This window comes from Mercenaria mercenaria, chromosome 12 (genome assembly GCF_021730395.1).
Source record: "Mercenaria mercenaria strain notata chromosome 12, MADL_Memer_1, whole genome shotgun sequence".
Classification (NCBI taxonomy): Eukaryota; Metazoa; Mollusca; class Bivalvia; order Venerida; family Veneridae; genus Mercenaria; species Mercenaria mercenaria.
The window spans coordinates 22,711,176-22,734,061 of NC_069372.1; the positions used below are offsets into that span (position 1 = coordinate 22,711,176).

A 22,886-nucleotide genomic window follows, 5' to 3' on the forward strand; every position below is an offset into this window, starting at 1 on the left:
GAGATACCACTTATAAACAAAAACACCCCCCAAATTTTTTAAAAACAATTTAAAGGGGATAATTCTGGGAAAAAAAAATGGAGTTTTGGAAATTGTGCATTTTAATCAAATTTCACAGTGAATAAATTAAAGTGAAATTTCAATCCCTTCTCACAAGTTATCGAAAAACCCGCTGACAAAAACGAAAACCCTAATCAAAAAAGGGGGCGCTGACAAAGGCCGCAAAGGCAAAACCCCCTTGGGCCCTCACGGCTAAAATTTTTAAAATTTTCTAACTTTTTTATACTGAAAAATATTTAAAAGAAATTTTTGGCTTCTGTTCTATTGGGAAAGGGTATTCAAACCAAAGTTTTTTTACTCTCTTGCTAAAAAAAACAACGGGAGAACAAAAAAAATTTTAGTATTTTTAAAATCTTAAATTTAATTTTGACTTTTTTGATCCCCCAAATAATAACATTTTGATTCTGGGGACCCCAAAGTTTTTTTTTTGTATCATTTAAAAAAGTTTGGGGTCTGCTGAAAAAAATTTTAAAAAGAACCATAATAATATTCCAACATAATAACATAAAGCCTTTTTTTCAAAATTCGGCCCCTATTTTCTGTTATGAACATAAAATACATTAATTTCTTGTTAAATCCTATTTCTGGTAAATACTTTCTTTAACATTTGTCAAAGGTTTGAATATTGCTGAATACACTAGACTGTTTCATTGAATCTGTTGGTTTTTATTACCTCCCTTTATGGCTCTAACTGTAACAGTTCGTGTGAAATATTAAAAGCAGTGCTCTTCTAACCATGTAATTACGCATACCATCTATTTGGAAAGAAAGCTATTTAATCTGTTTTTAAGATAAAAATTTAAAGCATTACGGACCTTTAAGACTTAAAACAGCTGGTGAAATTCAACTCTAGATTTTCTTGTAGGCACTACCACTAATTTTTGACTCTTTTTTTTTTCTTGCATAAATAATTGTATTTTGCAAAAAGGTTACGCGAAATAAAATATAACAAATGGCATTTATACCTCTATTTTCTTACAATGTCATGTTTTCAACAAAGTGCATGAAATTCATGCCTTGGAAAAGAAATGAAGTCATGATATGTCAAAGGCACACAACAATGCATAGTTCCAGTTAAGTTTTTTGTATCTGCATTGTAGTTTCATGTTTTTTTTATCTGTAAAACAACTTTTTCTGAATCAAGAAATATACAATAAGATACAAAGAGGAACTTTCAAAGTATTTGGTTTTATCCGGTTTTATGTAAGATACAATATTTAACCCTTAGCCTGCTGGTAGCAAGTGAATTCTGCCTTTGCGACCAGTGCAGACCAAGATCAGCCTGCTGCAGTCTGATCATGGTCTGCACTGTTCGCCATTCAGTCAGTATCTTTTTGGTAAGCACCCCTTTTAACAGTTAATGATACTGTCCAAAATGAAAGATGGACAAGTTCATTATAGAAATTTGACAGAGTAAGTGTAAATGAACTAATCTACTAGAAAGAACAAACTTTGTCTGACAACATTTACTACATATTCCTATTCTTACACCAAGGAGTATAGACAAGAGTTTTCCAGCAACTGTGAAAATTTTTGAAAATATTTACATAAAAAATTGGGGGAGATATGCCCCTTTTGAATATATTCATTTATATTGATGCCAGTGAAGGTTTCAAACATGAAAGTTACTAGTTATTAAACTTTAAAAGAGGGACATATATCTGTCAAATTAAAATGGGAGACACAGCTGCTGTGATTAAATATATAACATGAATTTCCTAAAACCTTTATGAAAATTAATGTGCTTCCATGCAGTGAAAATTTGACAGTATTTGACATAATACAGTATAATGGATATTTCCTTTCACTCTGACAGTCATTCCAGACATAAACAAAGGTCTTGTTATAATGTGCCTATTATCATGATAGGTGAATGAATAATATCAGTGAATCTATATTAACAAGCATCAAATTTATAATATTCACATTTTGCGTATGAAAGTCTCGTCAAATTAAGGTTACGTATACAGCTAAAACCCTGGAATCTTACACATTTAAGATTTTACGGGAACAATACAATCTGTTATTGTTATTGGCAATATTTGTCAAAGAACCCAAGATTTGTGCCTTAAGAAAACACAAATACACAATTTTATTTATTTCAGAATTCGCTGGTAAGAAGTTTTTCAGATAAAATACACTGCAAAGCTTTTCGCCCCTTAATTTTTAGATTTTCAACTGCAACAAAAATGCTATCTAAATTTTTTTTTAAAATGACACACATATGAGCCGCACCATGAGAAAACCAACATAGTGCATTTGCAACCAGCAATGGATCCAGACCAGCCTGCGCATCCGCACAGTCTGGTCAGGATCCATGCTGTTCGCTTTCAAAGCCTATTGCAATTAGGGAAACCATTAGTGAACAACATGGATCCTGACCAGACTGCGCGGATTCCTGACCAGACTGCGTGGATGCACAGGCTGGTCCTGATCCATGCTGGTCGCAAACGCACTATGTTGGTTTTCTCATGGTGCGGCTCATATGTGAAATCATGTCCCTTTGATTAATGCAGTGGATAGGCAATATTTGTGTGATTATGTATCCTTGTATGGTATTTTGTCACTGACTCCGGACAAAAATGAAGCTCATTTCAACAGCTGTCTTTTCATCCATACTGCAGAATGCCTAAATCTCTTAGGAAGAACCCGTTATCAGACGGTAATTTACAACTGTCATTATGGCTCTACTACATTAACCCTTACCCTGCTAAATTTCTATAATGAACTTGACCATCTATCAATTTGGACAGTACCATTAACTGTTAAAAGGGGTGCATATCACTGGCGCCATATCAGAAAGAAAATGCGTCTGTACATGTTATACCCTACCCCTAGGTATTCTATAAGAACCATGGTCATGAACGGGAAAATATACTAACCCATTTCAATCGCGTATTTCATAACTAAAACACGCAGTTCGGTAAATGTGTAATATGGATATTAAACACGCGATAATTTATCTTCCATTGTGTACAGGTCACATTTCTACAATACTTCTTCTCTTAGAAAAACAACGCGTACTTTACAGTTTTTCAACGTTACACAAAAACTTGCTTGAACTTCCCTGGTGAGTTCCGTTCTAGATTACAAAACCATTCTGATTGGCTGATGTGAAAATGTATGTCAATCGTCATTTTAAGACACGTGTATGCTAAAATGTGTATATGCAGGATAAATGTTCAAAATGAATTAAATAAACAGAACAGATGTTTACCAATGAATGATTTAAAATTCAAAATCACATACAAGATGAATTTCATTCATCATTTCGAGTTTTATTGTATAACTGTGAATATTTTGCATTCTGTTTTTTTTGTTTACATTTCGCCTAACATGTGCACACTGCTGTGACCTCTAGCCCGGATTTTCATTAGGGGAGTTCACGCAAGTTTTTTCTGTAACGTTGACGAAAGCATAAAATATATGGAGCATCTCTGCAATATGGAATTTTAAGACAATGTGACTGGTGCACGGTGGAAGATAAATATTCGCTTGTTTATATCAGTAGTACACATTTCCCTGAACTGCGTGTTTTAGGTATGAAATACGCGATTGAAATGGGTTAGTATATTTTCCCGTTCATGACCATGGTTCTTATAGAATACCTAGGGGTAGGGTATAACATGTACAGAGGCATTTTCTTTCTGATCTGGCGCCAGTGTTGCATATCAAAAAAATACTGACTGAATAGCGAACAGTGCCGGTCATGATCAGACTGCACGGATGTGCACTAGTTGCAAAGGCAGAATCAGTTATGTCCAGCATGATTAGAGTTAACCTTTAGCCTGCTAGCGGCAAATATTTTTGCCTTTGCGACCATTGCAGACCAAGGTCAGCCTGTGCAGGCTGATCATGGTCTGCACTGTTTACGATTCAGTCTGTAAATTTCCAGTGAATACCCCTTCAAATAATAAATGGTACTGTCCAGTTTGGAAGATGGACCAGTCCTTTTTTGAAATTTAGCAGGGTAAAGGTTAAAGTATAATTGAGATTACCTTAGTAGAGTATCCTGCTGACTGAAGGTAGCGGACTTTCTCGTACAGTTTGACGTTGTCAGATCTTAGCTTGTCTATCTCGTTCTGAAGCATCGTGATCTGTTGTTGCTGACCGATAGTTTGCTGAAATTTAACAGTTTACGTAGTCAGTAGATAACATGCCACAAAATCGACAATTTTTCCAGTCCAAGGAGAGAAACCTGCTTTAAACCTTCTGAATAATGTATATTTAGTTTGATTTACATAATTATGCTTATTAAATGGACAAATTGTTGGCCTTATTCCACAATACCATAAATCCACTTTTGACATTCTGAGCAAAAACAAGTTTTAAGTTTTTAAATATTAATGGTTAAAAATACATATGGCTTTTTGGAGTCACTTTTTTGCTGTATTGATTAGTTCTATAAAGATGTAAATAATATGAGAAGATAGAGCTCTTTAAGATGAACAAAATAATACCAAAATTTCAAAACTGCTATATTAATTGGAATTAAGCAGACAAAATTTTACCATTCTTTGCACAAAAAAATCCTTATGAAACAAAAATTTTGATTTTTTTCAAATATCGCTTTAAAAATCCAATGAGTCGGAATAATATCAAAATGATCATTTCATTAGCCAAACTTATCACTTATAAAGCATACTTCATAAATATGATCAAAAATTAATAACAAAAAAAAAAAAAAAAAAAAAAAAAAAAAAAAAAACCAGATACACCCGGTGTTTAAAATGTTTACAAAAATGTGAAAATCTTCCATTTTGTTTGACATTGGTTAGTTCAGAAAAAATGTATATTTACTGCCTCAAGTTCCTGGGCTCGGACCCTGTACCTCTCCCTCTGGCTCTGGACAATGGGCAGCAAAGAGTCAGCTGCTGACTTGGAGCCATCTGGGGACTGCGGGGTCATTGCTGCAAGTAAACTGATCATGTATAAAATAATTCAACCAATTCTCACTTATTCATGTGCTTGAAACAATGTAGTAATTAACATTTTAAAAGAAATTTAAATAAAAGTATTCTTTCAGTTTGCTTTTATTTTCCTCATATTAAATTCATTTCATAGAAATTTTAAAATTCAAGAAGGATTACATTCATAATACAAACTGTTGTAGAACATGATTGTACTAACAGTATATTGAAGTATTTGTAAGTTCATTGATGAACTAGGAAAACTTACCGGCTGTACTGACTTCTTTCACAGCTGAAGCAACCATCTCCGCGCCGGGAGTTACAGACTCAACTCCCTCGCCCTCGCCACGGAACATGGACGACAAGGCATTTACGTTACGTAGGTCATCTTCCAGCTGACTGATCAGGGACTTCTGTTCCTGTACGGTGGTTCCAAGCTCCACATACTCTGTCTGTAACTGTTGGTACCTGGCTGTAAAGAAAAACAAGACAGATACAATTTTAATCATGTCTAAACAATATTGGCAATTGGTACTATCTGCAATTAATTACCAATAATCATCTGCTTATCTGTAAATCTAGCTTTCCATATAGATAATGAGCTATGAATTTAAACACCACCAACCTTCTCCTCACACAAACAAGGAGCGGCGTTCAATAAACGCTTGATGCCCCCAGTGGCATCCTTGTCGGTACATTTTGCACCTAAATCCAAAACGAGGTCAAGGTCAAGGTCAAACTGAGGTCAGGTGATGTTTGAAGATGGGGAATGGTCACAGTTTACATCTGTATTAGTATCAATTCATTCTTGTAAGGGGTATTGATGCTAGACTAAACGGTCCCATTTGGTTAACCAAGAGATGGCCCATATAAAGCAACCTAAGTCCAAAATGAGGTCAAGGTCAAACTGAGGTCAGGTGATGTCTGAAGATGAGGAATGGTCACAGGTTACATCTGCATTAGTATCAAGTCATTCTAGTAAGGGGTATTGATGCTAGACGAAATGGTCCCATTTGGTTAACCTCGTACGGACCGATGAACGAATGAACAAACGGATGAACAGATGGACAGGACAATCACTATATGCTCCCGCATCAGTAGATGCTGGGGGCATAAAAACAAAGCTTAACACCTTAACACCAAGAAAGAGTGCTACTATACTTTATCTTCTGTTTTAGATTAAGAGCATATCTAAGAATCGAAATAATGTATAGCAAAATCGTGTTTTACCTAAATTAATACACTCAAAATTGGTTCTGCAGACGTATAAACTCTTTCCATGTATTAATAACATTAAAACACGTTTTTCTATACATTATTTCTTAAATGAAGAATACGTAATTTCTGATTGTCATTACAGGTCAAAGAAATTAGTCTTTATAATTTAAACCAAACATATGATTAAATACATTTATCGAAACTTCTAATTCTCCCTCAATATTTATATTATTTAATATATCCTTTGTGTTACAAATACTATATCAATGAAATGTCCCATATGTTTAGAGCAATTAAATTGTAAAAGGTTATGAATATTATTTTTTATTTTTTATTTCATTTTGCAACCTCAACCAAATTTTAACAAGTCACAAAATACACATAGATGTCATACAGAACTTTCTTTAATCAACAAATGTAGGAATTCAGAAACTGTTATAATATATACATGAACAAAATGACCTTCTCTTAGGAAAAAAAAAATATTGTGACATGATATTTGATCATATAACAAAAATAATTCAATATCTGCCCTTCAATATCCTTAATAAATGATATTTTCATAATATTTAGAAGAAAAACATCCAGGTATATTTTTGTGACTTTTTAAAAATAGGAAGCGGTCATAAAATGAATAAAAATAATACCATTGCAAAGCCCACAGACACTTGGGAGTCTGGGTACCCGCTCCTCCGCCCGTGCCAACTGCAAGTCAATATAATATGTGGTTATCATAGAACATGTTTTATTACAATTTTAATATGTTTTTAAAAAATGTACTTTTCACTTTCAATGCTCTAAGTACTTAGAAGTAGTATTCAGAGAATTGATAGTAAGAAGTGTATTTTTAAAACATGCTGAAATTGTGACAAAACATGCTCTATGATCACCACATTATGGTAAGTTTGTGTTAAAATGCTAAAATATATTGACTTACAGTTGACAGGGGTGGAGGAGTGGGGGTATCCTGACTCCAAGTGTCTGTGGCATAGCCCAATTTGTTTGAGATTTCAGTATATTATTTACAACATATTCTCCTATTAAAACATGTGAGAAATTTTATAAATGTACAACTTGCAATATGAAATATATTATAAAAAATATTGTGAGGGGACACTAGAAATTTCTATTAGTGTATTTGTCTTCCAAGGTCTTCCATTAGGTAAAAACTAAATTACCCCAGAACAGTATGGTACATTAATAGCTAGTTTATTCAGATGGCATATTGTTTATATAACCCATGTCAATGGTTGAGTTTATGTTTGGACATTTTTTGAGCATATATTTTGTAAAAAGCAGTTCCAAGGAATTCGTTTTTGTAGGACATACCTAGTTGACAGCATTGACCATAATTTACATTTCAGTTAAATTGTAAGGTTATTGCAGTATCTATTTGAATACGGTAATTTGTAAATAATCATGGCTACATTTATTTCTGTGTATTTAAAACTGAACAAGAGCACCGCCAATGGGTGCCACTTCTATTCATCTGCAAGTGCTGGACAATATGCAAGAAAAGAGTTATAGTTCAGATTTTCTAGGTACAAAAAGGGCCATAATTCTGACAAAATGCAGGTTAGAGTTATGGTTCTTGGTCTACGAAGTCAACTGATAAACGTGTGCAAAGTTTCAAAGCTGTAGCTCTTATAGTTTTTGAGAAAAGGTGACTTAAAACAAAAATTTTAACTCTAAGTACAAAAAAGGTCATAATTCTGACAAGATGCATATCAAAGTTATGGTTCTTGGCCTACATAGTCCCCTAATGATGATAAACAAGTTTGAAAGCTGTAGCTCTTACAGTTTTTGAGAAAATGTGGACCTAAACAAAAATAACCAATGCCGACACCGATGATCAAGTGACGACAATACCTTGTAGATTTTTGTCAAAAATCAGACGAGCTAAAAATGACATCACATGTCCTGCTTAGGTCAATGAAAACTACATGTAGTTAGATTACATAAATATAAAGTAACTTGGATAAAATGATATTCACATATAGCATTAAGATATAAGTTTTAAAGCTTAAATTAATACTTTTGTCACAAAAAATTGTCAAAAATTCTATTTTCAGATGATTTGTTTGACAACTCTTCCTGAAGGAGATTAATTGTATTTTCCTATTTTGTCTAACAACTATTTATGCATGAATATATTATATCACTTGTTTGCTTTATTTCCAGTAGATGAGGTAGAAATGATCAGCTGCACAGTCGTATACTAAAGAAATACATGTACCATATATACAGGTACCAAACCCCCTCCCTCGCTCCACCTCCCTAACTGTTTTGGGTTTGAAACCTCACTTAAAGTGTACAATTCATGTGATGAAGCTATCCAACTGGTTATGGTTGAAGGTCAGTAATTCAAATCCTTCTTTGTTTCATATAAAAATCTTTATAGAACATCGCTTTTTTCTACACCTATATTTTTCATGAAAGTTCTATCACAAATTAACGAAAAAATGAAAAGAAAATAGTTCCTAGTGAAATGCAAGTCAGTTGTGGTCTGCTACCCAAAATATGGCACATATTTGCTCCGCACAATAAAAACCTACTTCCAGTTTCAATCTGCAGAACTTGCTGTATGGGGTGTATAAACATAAAAACTGTCTCATTTCATGCAGAATGTATTCTAGTAGAGAAAAAATGTGATTAAAGCACTCGTTCTACACGAATTTGTGCAAAAAATGGGAAAATTAGAATCTATTTATTATAGACTTGTTTTCACTACACCACGGAAACACATTTTCGACCGAATTACTGACCTAATTCCTTAATTGAAGGCAGTCTTGTTTTTTTTTTTGTTAGTTAGTTCCTAAATACTAATACATTCTTCTAGTATCACCACAGATCTGAATTATTCAGACTTCAATATTTTTACCGAACAATTTATCTGAACATTTTCAGACCTTACAAAAATGTCTGTTAGACCTGATTTGAGAACAATTTCTATTTTCTCAGAATTAAATACATTGACTGTAACTTATGATGATTAAAGTAATATTTTGAAAATGATACATATTTAGACATTTTGCAGCATATTTTGGTTTAAACAATTTATTCTGAATACAATGGGTACACACATGCATACATACTGGTACAAATGAAAAACTTATGAGCAAATTAACATAGGATTAGAAAAAGACTTATATGAATTTGTTTCCTTAACTATGTAAAATTTAATGATGTTGATCTGAATATTTTGAGTCATGTTTTAGAATGCACAAAATACAAAATACACTTCATGAGATCACTTTAATACACCTATGTGATTAATTATTCAAAAATGAAAGATTTTTATTATTTTCAGATTTTCTATTACTTAAAAAAACAATATGTCATTACATTCATATGAAATTGTAAGGCAATATTATCATTAGAACTATAGTGAATTTTTCTCTGTTGATCTCATTGTCAATGATGTAAGCAGCAGCCATTTTCCCGCCTTTTCACTCCAAAAATGGCTGCACATTGTAAGATTTAATTGCTTAATATTGTTCAGTCAATAAAATAACTACCAAGAGGAGACTGTGAAACTCGACAAAGTCAAGTCATTTACTTTTGTATTGTATTTGTTATTGTAGGGTTTAGAGGCACACCGACATGGCAATGTTTACAGATTTTGACGGTGGAAGAAGACCCCAGATGCCACTCTTGGCATTGTTTCAGGCATCAGTGGGCATCTGGGAAGTACCACTGACCTTCCACAAGCAAGCTGGATGCCTTCCTCACAATAATAATAGAATAATTCTTACTCCCCAAGCAAGGTTTGAACCCATACCAGTGTGGAGCAAGTCAACAACCTCACTCTGCCACAGAGACCTCTCAACTGATTTGTCCTTCTCAAACAAGAAGTCTTATTATCTTCAGAAAATAACATGAAATTAAATTAGTCTCCAAATATTTCTGAATTGATGTCTGAGTATCTTTTAAATAGTTTTAAAACAATTCAAAGCTAAAAAATCATGAGAAAAACCCTAGGTGGATTTGGTGAATCAAGCGATAGACGTTAATAGCCATAGAACAGTGAGTTTATTCATTCAAGGTTTTGACACTGCATCATGGATGAAACTTAATTGTAAAGCAAGTTGTTCACAGTTTTGGCTTTTTCCCTAAAAACTTGTGTAATTTTGAATTTTGTTAAAGTGACTTTCAGTTTCAACTGATTAATTATTAATGTATTAATTTTGCAAGAAAAAACATTATAGAAAAGAAAGTTCAGAAAAAAAAAACATTTTTGTCATGAAAGTATACGTCCTATCAAATTATGTTGTAAGGGAAAAGAACGTTCCAAAACAACGTCATCATGATTTTAATGTGTCATCAAATGCAGGGAAAAGAATGTTCAAATAAAAAAGAATCAGGAAAAAGAATCCATTATCGGGGAATTATTATGCTCTTCTGATCATTTTTTTTTTTTCAAAATCGTATTTGATTGATGATTGAATTAGATATAGCTAAGAAATTCAAAATATTTTTGAGCTTAATCAGAACTGTGTTCTGTTTATTTTGAAATTTAAGGGAAACTTAATAATAATACTTAATAATTTCCCTAATTTCCCTTACAAATAAAAAGAAAAATATAAAAAGATTTTTTTTGTAAAAAATAATTACTGTTAGAAGCTAGTGACTTGAATAGGCAGAACAGAGAAAGCAATGTCTTTATGATTTTTATGTAGAGACCTGACCTTAAGAAATTCCATTTATAGATTTTTTTTTTCAGGCATTATACACAAGATGAAATCAGCTGAGATTTCAAGACCTTTCACACTGTTTTTTTTATATATGTAATGTTGAATCCTCACAAGCTAACATTAGTAAATATAAAAAAAAAAACAGTACAGCCAGTAGAGTCTTTAGGTAACTTTTATGAAGAGCTTCTACATCTACTGCCCAACAATCAATTCTGATTATGACAGGGAGGCGCTTGTCAGGGACAGACTGTTAATCGATGAGCAAGCTCATCAGGTGCAAAGTTAAAAAGAACTACAATTACTAAGATTAAAAACATAGATATAGATTAGATGGTTACAGTTGCCAGCCTCTCAGTTAATAGAATCAAACTGGGGCTGGACTGTATGTAGGGGGAGACCATTCCAGGAACGAATTGTTCTTGGAAAAATGGAGTTAGAATGGTACTGCATATGAGAGTGTGGGATCAAGTAATTCAGGATCCTTGTAGGTTTGAGAATGTTATGATGAACTGCAATAAGACTGTACTTTATGTTAAAAAATATAATAAGGGAATTTTAGATGTGGCGTTGTTCAAGGGATTGCCAGTTGAGCTCTTTAAGCCTTTGGGTGACAGTCTGCTTGTTTGACTATAGTTGTTATATACGTATCGAGCTGCAGATCATCATATCCGATCAATTTTGTACAGATTTAGTATTATTGTCATACATGCCAGATTTCTTTGGGGGAGAAAATAAAAATGAAAAATGATTATCAGGAAACACACATTTGAAAAAAAATAAATTGATTTTAAAGTGCCTCACCAGGAATGTCGCAACTTCCTTGAACGAGACAAAAAACGATTTTTTGTACATTAATTTGTTTGAAAATTACAGTTTTTGTGATGAACAAGGTGCAACACAATGAAATAAATCAAAATGCAATTAAATGCATTTCATCAATTTATAATGTCAATGATCTAATGATGAATGTAACTAATTACAACTCCCACAAGCTGTTATTGACCATACTGTGCGTGGGGGGGGGGGGGGGGGGGGGGGGGGGGTATTTACTTGAACACCATAAGAGCAACTTTGCAAACTCGTTTATCATCATTGATGAGTTGTTGCCCTTGATGAACTTAGGAACTAGAATTTCTTAGTTAAAATTCATTCAATTAGTTAAACCATGTCAAGGTCCATGACTCTCTCTTGCATTGTGTCAGAAATGGGGCCCACTTTTCTCAAATACAACAACTTTTTTTATCATCAGTAGCTACGCATGTAAGTCAAGTAACTAAGATTTTTTTGCCTATTGCCTTATGTCAAGCAATAATAGATGAGAATTGGCTCCTGCAGGTGATGCTCTGGTTAAATGAGCCATGCCATGAGAAAACCAACATAGTGCGTTTGCGACCAGCATGGATCCAGACCAGCCTGCGCATCCTCTTTCAAAGCCTATTGGAATTAGAGAAACTGTTAACGAACAGCATGGATCCTGGCCCAACTGCGCAGATGCTCAGGCTGGTCTGGATCCATGCTGGTCGCTAACGCACTATGTTGGTTTTCTCATGGCGTGGCTCAAATAATCCTTTAAATGCAAAGCCAAGGTATGCCTTTAAGATCTCAATGTATCTTTTATTTTTTAAATGATAATGACTTGTATAAATTGTAATAAGAGCTATATTATTCATTAAAGTAAGCTATGCTTACCTGTCTCTTTTTTAATTCTTTTAAGAATGGTATAAATATGTATTTTCATAAGATTTTATTATGTTTTATTGTTTTATAAATATGATGAGCTGAAAATAAACTTTTTGAATTGAATCTGAATATAAACTTAAAAACTTCTTTCAAAATTCAAGTCTTATTGCCCAATTCACATGAATGGGTCTTACTGCACAATTCACATACACAGGTCTTACTGCACAATTCACATACATGTGTCTTACTGCACAATTCATATACATTGGCCTTACTGCACAATTCACATACATGGGTCTAACTGCACAATTCACATACATGATTCTTACAGCACACTTTACATGCATGGATCTTACTGCACAATTAACATATGTATGTATTGCTGCAATACATAAATGGGTCTTACTGCACAATTTATATAAAATAGGTTGAACTGCACAATTCATATTAATGGGGTATACTGGACAATTCATATTAATGAGGTATACTGCACAATTCATATTAATGGGGTGTACTGGACAATTCTATTAATGGGGTGCACTGCACAATTCATATAAATGAGTTGTACTGCACAATTCACATAAATGGGCTGTACTGCAACACACAAATGGGTCACCACACAATTAACACCATATGGATTATACTGCACAATTCACATAAATAGGTCTTACTGCACAATTCACATAAACAGGTCTTACTGCACAGTTCACATAAATGGATCTTACTGCAATACATAAATGGGTCTTACTGTAACACATAAATGAGTTTTACTGCAAGTTCCCATAAATGGGTTTTATTGCAACAGTTCACATTAAAATGGGTCTTACTGCAACAGTTCACATAAATGGGTCTTACTGCAACAGTTCACATAAATGGGTCTTACTGCAACAGTTCATAAATGGGTCTTACTGCAACAGTTCACATAAATGGGTCTTACTGCAACAATTCACATAAATGGGTCTTACTGCAACAATTCACATAAGTGGGGGGATCTTACTGCACAATTCACATAAATGGGTCTTACTGCAACAATCCAAATACATGGGTCTTACTGCAACAATCCAAATAAATGGGTCTTACTGCAACAATCCAAATAAATGGGTCTTACTGCAACAATCAAAATAAATGGGCCTTATTGCAACAATTCACATAAATGGGTCTTACTGCAACACATAAATGGGTCTTACTGCAACAATTCACATAAATGGGTCTTACTGCAACAATTCACATAAACGTGTCTTACTGCAACAACGCACATAACTGGGGATGGGGGTGGGTGGGAATGGGTCTGACTGCAACAATTCACATAAACGTGTATTACTGCAACAATTCACATAACTGGGGGGGGGGGGGGGGGGGGGGGGGGGGAATGGGTCTTACTGCAACAATTCACATAAATGGGTCTTACTGCAACAATTCACATAAATGGGTTTTACTGCCGCAATTCACATTAATGGGTCTTACTGCAGCAAATAAATGGGTCTTACTGCAACTTACTGCAACACATAAATGGGTCTTACTGCAACACATAAATGGGTCTTACTGCAACACATAAATGAGTCTTACTGCAACACATAAAAGACTTACTGCAATACATAAATGGGTCTTACTGCAACACATAAATGGGTCTTACTGCAACACATAAATGGGTCTTACTGTAACAAATAAATGAGTCTTACTGCAACAATTCCCATAAATGGGTCTTACTGCAACAATTCACATAAATGAATTTTACTGCAACACATAAATGGGTCTTACTGCAATAAATATTTGTCTTACTGCAACAATTCACATAAATGAGTCTTACTGCAATACATAAATGGGTCTTACTGCAACAAATAAATGGGTCTTACTGCAACACATAAATGAGTCTTACTGCAACACATAAATAGGTCTTGCTGCAACAATTTACATAAATGAGTCTTACTGCAATATATAAATGGGTCTTACTGCAACAAATAAATGGGTCTTACTGTAACACATAAATGAGTCTTACTGCAACACATAAATAGGTCTTACTGCAACATTTCACATAAACGAGTCTAACTGCAATACATAAATGGGTTTTACAGCAACAAATAAATGGGTCTTACTGCAACACATAAATGTGTCTTACTGCACATTTCACATAAATTGGCCTTACTTCACAATTCACATGTTTGGATCTTACTTGATAATTTACATAATACAAAATTTTGGACAGCTTGTAAAAGATCACCTTTTTTCACTTGATTTCTTTTCTAAATTCTGATTTTGAGAAATTCTTGTAAGTTGTGAAAGAAAAATATCAAATTAATTAAATGAGCCACGCCATGAGAAAACCAACATAGTGGATTTGCGACCAGCATGGATCCAGACCAGCCTGCACATCCACGCAGTCTGGTCAGGCTCCATGCTGTTCGCTAATGGTTTCTCTAATTGCAATAGGCTTTGAAAGTGAACAGCATGGATCCTGACCAGACTGCGTGGATGCACAGGCTGGTCTGGATCCATGCTGGTCGCAAAGCCACTATGTTGGTTTTCTCATGGCATGGCTCATATATATCTTAGGTTTCCTTTTTAACTAAAATATACTAATTACCACAATAAACATACAAGACCAGCGAATATCTTCCTTTATAATTTTATATATCTTACTTGAAAAGTTGGAAAAAATCAATAATTCTTGTATTTTATCAAATTTCCAACTTTTCCCTTATGAAAAACCTTCACTATTGTCAGTGTGTGGTCAGTTTATGTCCAGTGTGTTTCCAGTCAATAATACTCTAAAATCCAGTTACTTGCCAGCCTATTTCCAGAGCTGACAATAAACTGATCCAGTGTGTTGCACTTAATAACCATCATGTGTCCATGTGCTTGTCAGCTGATTTCCAGACCTGAAAACCAGCTGTAAATTTAACTTCCAGTCTGCTGTCAGTTTATATACAGTTTGTTGTCAGTGATGTTTGTAATGACGTTTTAACAAAATTTCATTGATTTTTCATATAAAACTATTTGAAGGAGCTAAATTATATAGAGGTATCTGGAAATAAACACTGACAACAATCTGGCAACAAACTGGTATGCAATGTCAATCTGACAACACACTGGATACACAACTGACAACAAGCGGCTTTTTGGACTTTCCAGTCTGTTGTCCTTGTATTGTCAGTGCACAGCCAGTCAACTGGAAATATTTTTCTGACAACACACTGGCATATTGCCAGTGCGTTGTCATTGTATTGTCAGTGTATAGTCAGTCACAACATGCCAGGCTCTCTTACATGGACAAGAGAAACACTTTAGCAAACTGGAATCATTATTTAAAGTTTTAACTAAATTCCTTTATGCAGTACAAAGTTACGAGCACTTATACATGAGTGTTTTTTGTTTCGGGTTTTAACGCCGTTTTTCAACAGTATTTCAGTCATGTAACAGTTGGTATACATTAGTGTGGCAGATGGACTAGTTTTGTTGTTTGTTTTGGGTTTAATGCTGTTTTCAACAGTATTTCAGTCATGTAACAGGGGGGCAGTTAACCTAACCAGTGTTCCTGAATTCTGTACCAGTATCAACCTGTTCTCTGTAAGTAACTGCCAACTTCCCCACATGAATCAGAGGTGGATGACTAATGATTTCAGACACAATGTCATTTATCAAATAGTCACGGAGAACATAAGCCCTGTCCTAAGATCGAACTCGCGACCCCATGTTCCGTAGATCGACGCTCTACCTACTGAGCTAAAGATGGACTAGTATCCCAATATATCGCTTACTACTCAGTGTTACTATTTTTTTTTATTTCCCCCTAGGAAAATTGTCTTTATTACCATTGTATTGTCATAGCATTGTCAGTGTATGGGAAGTTTGTTTCCAGTTTAGTGTCAGTATATATTTTTTTCTATTTATCCTTATTAATGTTTAAAATATGAATTTTAATGTGACTTAAAACCTTCATTTTACTTGTGATCAATTTTAATACAAATTCAGATTTGCAATATTTCAGTTATCAATAATATAACATTGAAACCAAAGGAAATGGTAAATCTGCAAGTTTAATTTTACAGGGTAGCGAAAATACATGACTTTTAAAATTTCTGTATCTGTTTAGCAAAAATACTTGTTGCGGACAGAATCTGTGTTACAATGAAAACAAGTAACTGTAAAATGATGAAAAAGTACCTTTACAATGTGCCCATCAGTGCTGGAAAACTATTGAAAACTGAAAATAGTTTTGGAGGGAAAAATGCAACACTTGGCCATTTTGATAAGGTGTCTTGTAATATTTGTTCTGCTGTGAAAATTGCTAAGATGGGTATATTGCCAGTGTATTGCCATTGTGTAGCCAGTGCATTGTCAGAATCTGCTCTGAGTAAATTTATATCCAATGTACTGTCAGACAGACAGCCAATCCATACAATATTGTCACTTATGTAATTTTTATCTCGATTATTCAAAGAATAGAAGTTATTGGACATGCCCCTATGTTGTTTTTTTTTTACAAAATTATAGATTGAAACTAATTACACACTTGTTCAATGTCATGACCTGACATGTACTAAGCAGGTCCCATAACTATACTTTTTTTCCAAAATTAAGCCCCTTTTTCCACATAGCATTTTTTGCTTAAGTTTTTGTATGCAAGCTGGTATCTCAGTACTCATTCAATTCGATTATAGAAATTATGTTTTTTATTTCCAGTTTCTTGCCATTTTCCTGCCAGATTTCTTCCAGACACTGGAAACAAGCTGACAATATTGTCAGTGTGTTTACATGCTGATTGTTATGAGCCAGTTTATTGTCATATAGTTTGCAGATTATTCCCAGAAACTGGAAATAATATGGAAATAGTGTCCATATTATTTTCAGCAAAACTTTTTTTCTTGGAAGTTTGTTCCCATATAGGAGTCAGATTATTTCCAGTTACCTTTTTTTTTTGACAGACTGTTGCCAGATCATTGACAGTTACCTTGCAGCTTAATGCCAGCTTGTTTCCATATTTCATTTTCGTAAGGGTTATTCAAATTGGTAACACTATTTAAAATAAAATACCAATCTGACTAAGATGCTCCAAAGTGCTGTTGGTGCTAAAAAAATTGTATGAGCAAACATTTTTGCCATCATCTGATTTTGATGAAACTTACACACTTTTTACTTACGGTACACATTTTAAACATATTAAAAGTTGTACCTGACACTGAGAAATAACAAAATAAGTCAGTGAAAATGTGTATTAAATAATTCTAGGAAAAAATCTTTACGGCAGAATGGTCTGACATAGAAATTGTAAAAAAATATTCAAAGGAAACGTTCTATATGGATGTTAAATTTAAATTTAAACAAAATATTGCAGAATATTTTATTTAAACAAAATACAGGTGATTTGACAACATTTTATTTTTTCTTCATTAACTAACTTATCAAAATTGAATTTGAAAGAGCTCAATTAAATTACATTTTAAAACCAAATAAAAACAGGCAAAATATTTACATTTTTAATACACTGTAGTCAGTTTGTAACCAAAAATAGCATTACCAACTTATTAATTCTTCTTCTTCTTCAAAAAAAAATTGAATTTCAACATTTTTCACATACTTGTAAATGGTTCCAAAATTCAAAGCAATCTGGGCCCAGTTCTTCAAAACTTTAACAGGGGATTAAGCTAACAGTTGATTAACTTTTAAGATTAGTTTTCGACATTTTAGAAGACTTAGAAAAACAAATGTATGAGTTAAGAATTATGAAATTTGAAAATTCTTTACAATAAAATCAAAACATCATACTAGTGTTCCCCACCAAGACTAGTGTTTTGAATCAAAATTTAACCAGCGGTTAGTTTAACTGCTGGTTAAAGTTTCGAACAACTGACCCTTGTTCATTTACTTTTCTTTCCATGGATTTTTTTTCATGGGATATGTGTGTGTCTGGTGGGGAGGGTTACAACTAAAATTATTTGCCTGGTGAGAATTAAGAAAGATTCAGATGCTTTACCTTTACAAGCATGGATTATGCTGACCATAATTACTTACAAGACTTAGTGTCATTTGATCACATCTATATAACTTTCCAGATTTATGAATTCTTTATACAATTTTGTTTCAACTTCCAAACTTGTGGAAGAATATTCATGATATATTCGGCAAATACATTTGGCACTTGAAACATCCATTTTTTTCTTTTAATAACCACGAAACACCACCTCAAAAATGCGTTTCCCCTTAATTATATACCTTAAACAACTCTTCTTAATTAATTAATTAATTAAAATAAACAATATATAACAATTTCATAACTGTCTAATAGTGAAATGCAACTTGTTCACAGTTTGGATGATTTTTTTTTAAATATATTCATGCAGATGTATAAACAGCCTAATTATTATAAGAAAACCGTATCTTAATTTTGTTCATGTTTCTGAAATGCATCTCAGAAAATTACTCTTTCCACATTCTGAATCACTGTTTTTGTACCCGTATGTTACAACAGAGCTATTTAACAAAAATTCATTGGTCAGTTTATCAAAGGTCATTTTTACTACTTTCAAATTTTAAACTGAGGCTAATCATTGTCACAAAATCACAAAAAAAAAATTTAGAATTTTTTTATTTTATGAAAATCTGCTTGTTCTGAATATGTCACTGAACAACATAATTATGAAGGGCATAATTATGAATATTCTAGAAGATATTCTGTAAAAGAACGAAACTTTCTGACACAAGCCTATGAATTATTACAAAATATGAGAAGAATGTAATTAAAACACATTTCTATTAAATTTCAAATAGGGATAAATTCACCAAAGTCTATAAAGGAAAACTGGTAACTATATCATTACTCTATTAATACAGTATCTTTTTATGCCTTCAAAATGAGGCAACATTATCAAAACCACAGTTTTTCCGTTAAAACTTAATTTATACACGGAATTTAGAATACCGAATATTTAACACACTAAACGTTATGTTTTAAAATGTTACATTTTTAAATATAATTATAGAGTTTTTATTCAAACATCTTGAGAAAAAGAATATAAAGTGTATCATCTGTGCATAAAGAAATGTAAAGTATGTTGCGCAATGCAAAAAAATCGCCGTGGTGCTAGCTAAACTTGAAATAATTGCTGATTTTGATCATTTAAAACAAACTGGAACAGTCAAAATACTTATTTCATAATTATCATATTTTATTTATTAGTTTTATATTAATTTAAATTTTTTTATAAACATATTTTCATAATTTATCGTTCATGATTTAAATCATATAATTTTCATCATTTTTATAAATTCTTTCAAAAAATAAGTTGTTGGTATGTTGGGGTGCCGTTGTATCTCCCGTAACTTGAAAAAAAAAATGCAGGGGATTTTGCAAATTTAATTTGAATACTGTAAAATCAATATTAGGTATGGAGATACATCATTCCGCAAAGTTAAATTGGCATATATATATAAATTTCCATTTTTATGTAATCATTACGAATTCAAATCCACAAATTCATGTCTATCCAAAACTGCCTTTTTAGACGGAAGCATGAAATGTTCCACACAATTAAACAATTTCACAGTGTGCTTACAAGGCTAAAAGAATTCAACTCAAACATGGTAAAAAATTGTAATATTACCTTTCTGGCTGAAAGCCTTTTTTTTTCAGATTTGTTTGTTTGAATTTAAAGGCACCCAGGCTTCCAGGTCATACAATAAAAAAATAAGTAAAAAATAGAAAAATAGGTATCAGAAAATTAATGCTAAAATTATTTCTTAAGAATGCTTTGAAACTTAATTACTGACAGACTATAATGTTATGGAAACACATCTTTTTTTTTCTTGATCTGGCATTTTTAAGATAGTTTAGAAACAAAAAACTCATATTCTAATGTTCCTAATATGACCAAACTTCAATTTTAAAGAAGGATCATTTTTAGTCAAAATCTGGAGGTCAATGCCTTTAAGATAAAAATGTATTTTTCCAAGTGAATGCCATATGCAATGTTTTTATGTGCGGCAGAACTGAATTGTATGATGTTAAGAAATGAAATATTCTTTTTAGGAGTTCATGCGAAATTAATGACAGAAGAGGATCAGCAAATCATGGTGATTCATGTTTAATTTGCTGATCCTATTCTGGCATTCATTTCGCAAGACCTCTGAAAAAAAATTAATTCATTTCTTATATTTATATATTTGTTTTCCTTTAGTAAACAAGGTTATATCATAAACTGCACACATTTTGTTGCATTTAGCATTAAAATCAGCTTCCCCGCCATCCTGTTCAACAGACAGAACAACTGCGACATCATCTAAGGAATATTCTCCCTGACTATACGCGGACGCCGTCTAAACAGGGACCTGTTATCACTAAGCAGCCTTGTCATAACTTTGGCGCCTTTCCTTTTGCTGTTCATACAAAATGCACGTCTTATTTTTCGATGGAAAAGAATAGGGCAAATGTAAATATTAAATTATGGTGTTCACGTGTGAAATATATTTTGATCTTACATATAAAACAAACACATTTTCTTTTTATTTTATGATTTTCAATGGATTTAACCAAGTAACACCCATTTACCCATTTTACCCATGCAACGTCACATGCACTGCATCATGGCCGCATTGGCGTCACAGTTTTTCATGAGATACCAATATCTATTTTGAAAATTTATCAAACTGTTCTATGAAGTTTCTAGATTTCTTCATCAATATCTTTGTTGAAGCACATTTTGCAAAGAACTTTCAACTATTTGTAATTCATATACATGCACAGAGGGGTAGCTTTCTACCAGTGAAAAATAGAAATGGTCTTTTTTACTGCTTCGAAACAGTGAAAATATCAATTTTATTTTCATTGATATATTCCAGTAATTCACCCAAAAGTATGAAATAAAATAAATAAAGGAAGTGACGTTGCATAAGGAAACACACTCGAATGTATTCCATGTTTACTTTGTACATATTTTTGGTGGAAAAAAACATGTAATTATGCATTATTACATGTGGCACTAAAAGATTGTAAAATAAAACAAAATGAATATAAATACAAAATTCCCAAATAAAGTAGAAGAAAACAATAAAAAAAAATAAATGATAGTGATTTTAGATTAAGGGTATTTAAAAGACATATTATAATATTTTTGAGTTCATGCAATTATGTAATATATTCAGATTGTGAATAAAAACGTAAGTTTCCTTATATTATTGTCTACAAAATTATAATTACAAGAGGGTAGCAACATTATGAGCAGTTTGAAGGATCCATGAAAATCTTTACTTAAAGGGGGTTATTCAGATTTTGGCCAAGTTATGGACAATGCTCGTAACTTTAACGTTCAGGTCATTTACACTTTTTTGCTTGATACAAGTTAGATTTTCACTGGTGTTTACAAAATTTGAGTTTCCTGTCCTGGTCTGCTCAACCAAGTTTGAGATATTTTAGCATACCAGTAGGTATAACTTTGCCCAAGGAATGTTATAAATATAAGACCTATTGTATAGCAAGATTTGCACTAACTTGTATTTAACATAAACTTTTTAGAAAGGTTAATTTGAAAACTTATTCATATTACCTCCCTTTACCTATATTGGTTGTGTTGTGCAACCAAGATAGATTTTTAAAAAAAAAAGATGATTTCAGAAGCTACTCAGTTTTAAAACTCACCTTTTGGTTAAGATTGTTGGATTACACAATATCTATCAAATGCACATGTTAAACTAGAAATTACATTGAAGTAAAAAGAAATACTCGGGTTTTTAGATACTTTTCGTATTAAAGCGAGTGAATTAAAAAAAATATATATAAAAGTCATTAAAACATGTATTTCTAATACTTAAGGATCTAACACTATGGAACTTATCTTTTTGTTTGTTTAATAAATATGTAACAAAATACATGAAAAGCCCAAACAGTTGTGCTTAAATGCGATTGACTATCTTTATAGAATATTTTTGTTATTAGAATATTAAACTAAAATTACAAGGCAATTAGTCTGTGTTTTTAAAATTTTACTGTTTCACATTGCAAGTTAGTCCCTATGATAGACACTTATAATGCATTTATAATTTCCTTATTTATTGGAATTGAATTTTTACTTTTTAAATTAATTACTATACAAAACTTTTCATTATTTCAATGTTTTTATTTTTGTCTTTAAATAAAACAAGGGAAGATTTATCTTTTGTCTTGTAAATAAAAAAGCAAAAAAAAAAAAAAACAACCATTCAACTTTCGCTAAACTTTTCCTTGTCACAAAAAGTTCGATGTTTATTGCCGTATTTTTTAAAACGCTTGTTCAGCATTCGTTCAGTTTCACTTACTTATAAATGTTTGACACTTTGCCAAACGCCTTTCAGAAAG

General features: G+C 32.6%; 1 protein-coding gene across 1 annotated transcript in view; it reads right to left on the minus strand.

The window, feature by feature from the left end:
- The window catches only part of LOC128547513 (uncharacterized), a 49,780-nt gene that overhangs the window by 15,108 nt on the left and 11,786 nt on the right, over positions 1–22,886 (minus strand). The window contains exons 2-5 of the mRNA XM_053520477.1: positions 6,836–6,893; positions 5,239–5,442; positions 4,861–4,970; positions 4,059–4,181 (exon numbers count right to left, since the gene is read on the minus strand). Coding sequence (XP_053376452.1) covers positions 4,059–4,181; positions 4,861–4,970; positions 5,239–5,442; positions 6,836–6,893 — 495 coding nt within the window. The remainder of the gene's footprint in view (positions 1–4,058; positions 4,182–4,860; positions 4,971–5,238; positions 5,443–6,835; positions 6,894–22,886) is intronic.